The sequence below is a fragment of the Triticum dicoccoides genome, chromosome 1B, assembly GCF_002162155.2.
Source record: "Triticum dicoccoides isolate Atlit2015 ecotype Zavitan chromosome 1B, WEW_v2.0, whole genome shotgun sequence".
Lineage (NCBI taxonomy): Eukaryota > Viridiplantae > Streptophyta > Magnoliopsida > Poales > Poaceae > Triticum > Triticum dicoccoides.
Window position 1 is genome coordinate 690,703,866 of NC_041381.1, and position 6,000 is coordinate 690,709,865.

General features: G+C 39.2%; 1 protein-coding gene across 2 annotated transcripts in view; it reads right to left on the reverse strand.

The window, feature by feature from the left end:
- Positions 1–292: 292 nt before the first annotated feature.
- Positions 293–6,000, reverse strand: part of LOC119349724 (asparagine synthetase [glutamine-hydrolyzing] 2) — a 6,397-nt gene continuing 689 nt past the window's right edge. The window contains exons 2-14 of one of the 2 annotated variants that reach the window (XM_037617815.1): positions 4,934–5,072; positions 4,546–4,641; positions 4,242–4,383; positions 3,259–3,354; positions 3,000–3,094; positions 2,293–2,454; positions 2,024–2,104; positions 1,729–1,950; positions 1,498–1,632; positions 1,314–1,394; positions 1,137–1,223; positions 905–1,012; positions 293–809 (exon numbers count right to left, since the gene is read on the reverse strand). In XM_037617815.1, the coding sequence (XP_037473712.1) occupies positions 564–809; positions 905–1,012; positions 1,137–1,223; positions 1,314–1,394; positions 1,498–1,632; positions 1,729–1,950; positions 2,024–2,104; positions 2,293–2,454; positions 3,000–3,094; positions 3,259–3,354; positions 4,242–4,383; positions 4,546–4,641; positions 4,934–5,072 (1,690 nt within the window). In that variant the 3' untranslated portion in view covers positions 293–563. The remainder of the gene's footprint in view (positions 810–904; positions 1,013–1,136; positions 1,224–1,313; positions 1,395–1,497; positions 1,633–1,728; positions 1,951–2,023; positions 2,105–2,292; positions 2,455–2,999; positions 3,095–3,258; positions 3,355–4,241; positions 4,384–4,545; positions 4,642–4,933; positions 5,073–6,000) is intronic. The other variant, XM_037617814.1, reaches the window with a different exon arrangement.

Consider the following 6,000-nt stretch of genomic DNA (forward strand, 5'->3'; position numbering starts at 1 on the left):
TACTGTTAGCGAGATTTGTCCATGGTGCAGAACCTGAATGCTAATCCTGAATACAGCCCATACTGATTATAACATTCTGTAACATGGTTGATATGGCTGTGCATGACACTTATTTTCTTTTCATGAAAATTTTCATGACATTTTCAAGGATATCAAGGTGAAATATACTCCCTCCGTCCCAAAATAAGTGACTCAAAAGTGAGTCAACTTTGTACTAAAGTTAGTACAAAGTTGAGTCATTTTTGAGTCACTTATTTTGGGACGGAGGGAGTATAACATAGAAAGATCACCATTGGAATTTATTAATTCAACTTTGCAGTTTGCAAACCAAACACTAAGCAACTCAAGGATATCAACCACGGTGAAATATTTATTTACAACGCAAATGCTCACTGCATAAACAAACTTGGTACTTACATTCATGCGGAAGCAAAACATGAACGGAAGTAGAGCAAAGAAATTTCTGCACTGCATGACTCAAGTAACTACAGACAAGTTGCAAGGAAAGCTAGAATTAAACTAAGCGACGGCGTTATGGAATCAAGGAATGGAACTATGGAAGGTTATACAGCAGCTGCTGAAACGGCGGTTTTGAGTCTTTTGACGTCGTGTGCAGGTGAACGGGAGACGTTATCCATGACAGGGTCGACCGATGCAGGAGCCTTTTCTTCGTACGCCGCATCGTGCACGCCGAGAGCGGCGCGGCCAGACGGGTCAAGGAGCTTGGACCAGGCGGCGTCCCATTCGACAGCTTTAGCGGTGCTGCATGCGACGCTGGGGCCTCCCGGCACCGTTAGCCTAGCAGCATTCTGCACAATTGAAACGTTGGTTTAAGTTTTATGATGCAGATGAAATAGCTCAGAAATATCATGATGAGATTAGAGGCTGGCTGTGGCTTCTGGACCTTGGGATAGAATTTCTCGAACACGGTCCTGTAATAGTAGGCCTCCTTAGTTGTTGGTGTGTTGTCAGGGTAAACAAAGCCGGCGTTCGTCATCATGGAATCCGACACCTGAACATGAGTAGGAGAAACTGTCAATTCTAATGGGGGTAAAAAGTGAAACAAAAGCATTCTAAGACAAATAAATAAACAGCTTTCAGCTTATGAATGGTTTGACAAATAAAAGATGATATACATGCGCATTAGCATGGTCCTTCAATCCATCGATCCAACTGTACCCAACGCCATCGCTGAATTGTTCCTTTTGCCTGTAAAGAATGTGCTGTTCACAGAAAATAAATCTTATGAGCATGCAAGAAAAGCTTGGACAAGTAGCACAGCACATATAGCAATGAAAAAGATGAACTCCAACCTTGGGTAAATAGGGCTTCTCCTCGTCATCAAATGCATTACGCAGAACCCATTTCTCGATCCGGCCAAGATCACGTCTTATCTATTTTTTTCAAGATGGTAAAGATAAGAAGATGATAATACTAGTTATAACAAATGAATAGAGGTATAGTGAGAATAGTGTATTATAGCAAGAAACTACATACCATCTTACATTCAGGATCCAGGTCCATTGCTACATTGATAAAGCTTTTGTCGAGAAATGGAACGCGGGCCTCAAGACCCCAGGCGGAAGTTGCTTTGTTCGCTCTCAAACAATCATATAAATGAAGAGCTTTTATCTAAATGTGTCAAAACAACTCTAATAAATTCATCAACTGGCCATGTTGTGCATATGCACCAAGAAAAAACGAAAGAGCAATTCTGTCTTTGTTTACCTTCCTACAGGTCTCTTCATGGAGTTCCTTCTTGTTTGGTGCCTTATGAAAATAAAGATAACCACCAAATATTTCATCGGAACCTTCTCCTGAAAGAACCATCTTCACACCCAATGATTTGATTTTCCGAGACATTAGAAACATTGGGGTACTTGCTCTAATGGTTGTTACGTCGTATGTCTCGATGTGGTAAATAACTTCTTCCAATGCATCAATGCCCTCCTGGGATTTCGTCGGATGAATTAATAACTACAAAATGACCCTTCCTCTATGCAAAGGACAAAAAAAAATGAACCTGCACTGTGAAGTGTAATTCATGATGGACAGTGCCAAGGTAGTCAGCAACTTCCTTAGCAGCTTTAAGATCAGGAGAACCCTACAAAAAATGGAACGTGTTAAGTTTCAGTCCTATTGTATCCTCTGCCTGTATCACTCAACTAAACATTCCTCCTTTTTTTATAAAAGATACTCATAAGAGCAAGAAAACACCTTAAAATTTGAAAGATGGCCTAAAGTGATTCTCAGCAATGAGGATAGACCAGTAAACAATACTGGGAAATGTACCTTCAAACCGATGCAAAAGGTGTGCAGTTGGTTTCCCCACTGCCTGGCAACTTTTGTTTCTGCCAAGTGCCGTGAAACAACAGAAGCCACCAAAGAAGAGTCAAGTCCACCAGACAAGAGAACGCCAAATGGCACATCAGTCATGAGCCTCTTAATAACAGCCTGCGAAATTTGCAATTCATCTAAGAAAATATAGTAGATGATATACATGAAGAAACTTCTTATGAAATATACCATCAGACACAATAACTTATTTATACTCTACATACTTAATAACAAATTAGATAACATGCCATCTATCTAAGATCTTAATACAGAGATCATTGCACTAAGACATAAATGTGATTGCAAGAGAGCTGCAATAACCTATTACTCCCTCCGTTCCTAAATATAAGCCCTTTAAGAGATCCCAATACAGACTACATTTGGAGCAAAATGAGTGAATCTACACTCTAAAATATGTCTATATACATCCGTATGTAGTCCGTGTTCAAATTTCTATAAGGGCTTATATTTAGAAACAGAGGGAGTATTACTCATGAATTATAAACCAGGGTATTCCAAACAAGCATCGCCTAATCAGAGGCATCGATACATCATATCAACATGAAGCAAGAACAGATTAGCATGAAATAACTATAATAAATGTATACTTTATGCATCAAAAGGTACGAAAATGTAACAGAGAGCATAAGGAAAGGTGTGACCTTCTCGAAACTCTCTCGGATGAGGAGAGGATCATAAGGGGTTGAAGGAATGCTTTCTGAAAACCATGGGGGGTTGTACCACCTCCTTAGGCCACCTAGGATAAATGTTAGAAAACAGATTACAAGGCTAGACCAATGGATATCTGAAACAACTACAGTAGCTTATACTATTTTGCTTTCCGAGTTTGCAAATCTACATTTCTGGTATAATGCCTGATGAGATCATCAATTTTTCACAAATTCAGTAAGTCATTTGAACCTGTTTTGCTTGAGTACAAGTGTCCAGGGGGGAACGATATGAAGCGCTCGCAATCATCACTCAATGCCTTCATCTCTGAAGAAAACCATACTGACCCTGGAATAACAATGAACATACAAATTAAGGCATAGTAGCAACTACATAGATGCATAGAATTGTGCCAAGTTGTAACAGATACAAACACTACAGTACCTACTTGTTCCAGAACGATGTACTTGCAATTACAAACAACCAGCTATATTTTTCAACAGTTCACAGAACTCAGAATCTTTGGCATAGCTAACTCCATATAACAAATTTAACAGTCAGCTTGGGAAACATTGTGTCTATCCACATCTTTCCCATCAGACATTCAAATTGCACACTAACATAGGCATCACAACCTAGGCACTCCCTTAGTCTGGGTATACAAGATAATTTGGTTGGCCAAATATTTGACCAAAAAAACAACCCTACGATATGTGAGTTCTGTGACACAAAATTGATACCGTTTGAGTCGAATTCAAAAGCTTGTTCCTATGATTGTGATTCTGTAACTAGTAACAAATATTATGGAAAAAAATGTCAATATGTCTTATATATCCAGATAGTGAGTGGCACCTCTTTATTCTAGTTATCAAACTACAGGTGGTGAGAGACAGCACTCAAGATTTTGTGGGATGTGAGCCCATGATAGATCTAGAGTTATTATCTTTTAATTTTTTTTGCAAATTAATTGGCCTTGTCCAATCCTATTCTAAGGAAATAGGCAAGCGGTGATATATCTACTTCTAATCTCAAACTGAATTTAAATGGGCCTACATGCAACCTGTTTTTCTCCTCCTCGTAATACATGGATCGACCACTGAAACAGTTGCATGACCAAGCAAACCAATACCAAAAGTCCAGACCAAGATAAATTTGGGAGGAAAAAGATAATAACTTCATGTTCATGATTTTGATCAAAGGGACAAAGTGTCTATAAGAACAAAATCTTTGCATACCATCAAGACCCCAGCCCATGTATAAAGGACAGATACCAATAGCATCGCGTGCAGCGATGAAGCTTTTATCACGTGTGTCAAGAAGCACAAACGAGAACATGCCATCCAACATATCCACAAATTCTTCCCCATATTCCTCATACTGTGAAAACAATATAGTTCGAAATACAAATGTTAACAAATAAAATATATGCACTGGAGGACGATGCTTAGGTAAAGACCATAAAAAGTGTTGGCAGAAGCCAAGCTACACAGTAGGACACCAAAAGAAACTGAACATAGAGAAATAAGAGTACAAACTTACTAGGTGAGCAATAACTTCACAATCACTACCAGTTTGGAACTGATGAGATTTCAGCTTAGCTTTCAGTTCTTCATGATTATAGATCTCGCCATTCACCTGGAAAAGTCAAACAGACAAGATGTCGTTAAAATAAAAGAAAAGAACAAAACATATTTTCTCAATTGGTACAGAAATATAGTGGATAAAAGGTCGTGTCTCGGAGATGCAATGAGCAGAGATAGAAGACAAGATTTATAAAATCCCATCACAAAATTATACACAAAGAAATGGTAGTTGCCAAAAGCAGAATAGTGAGACGTAATCATATGTTATACATGGAAATGAATCATAAAAGCACAGATAAGAAAAATGAAAACAGTAAAACGGCATTCTCACTGCAGATACTGACCGTCACAACAACTGTTTTGTCCTCGTTGTACAATGGCTGGTCTCCAGATGTGGGATCAACAATAGCCAACCGCTGGTGTGCGAGGTAGCAATCCTCAAAGCTGTGTATACCACTCCAATCAGGGCCTCTGTGCCGTAACCTATGAAAAATGGTAGAGTAATTCAGTGGGTGCATAAGATTTCATATACTGAACCATGTGTCACCTAAGAACATTTGAATAACAAGCAGCACATTAAAATTTTAGTTCACTGTAGTACAGAAGATGTCTGAATCCAGTTTAATCTAATGCAACTTTGTGTTGAACAACAAGTCAATAGCTCAGTCTAATCTAAGGTGCAACCTTGAAAACTGTTACCCTGTGACCGTGCAGTTCCTGAAGAGGGAGAAGTTGCACAGACTAAGTGATAAGACATAGCAAATGACATAGTCCTAATTCTGCATAAAAATATTCCACACTTGTTCACACACACATTACAGAGGCGTTGCTACAGACACTACATTTTCATAAATTTGAAATCACTGCCATTTAGGTAATATGCAAGATCACACAAGTTAAGCACCTCGCTAGGTAAAGAAAATGCCACTAGTTTCCAAATTATCGCGTGAACATTCCGAACATCAACAGACACACGCCTAAATACTGTGCACTACACTCCATTCCGTAAACCCAGAACCTGGTGGTTCCTGAGGACGTAGACACGCCCCAGCAATCGAGGCACTCTCCCCGGAAAGAAAAAGGTATCACGCACCACAGCTCGCTCACAAACAATTTTTTTTTACAAAGTTGACCACAGTTTTCCCCAAAATATTAACAACTCATCAAACACAAACTCATGAATATGTCCGCACCAAATTATCCATCTAACACAAACTCATGAATACATCCAAATAGCTTTTCCATCGAACAATAATGACAATGATGTCGAATAACTAAAAATGGTAATAAAGCGAGAGCGACATCACAAGGCCAAAGTGGACACACATCTCGCCTGCTATTCCAAACCGCACAAATCCGCCGCCAACTTCAATTCTAAACCTGCGGACGAACGGGGCACAGACCAAACACA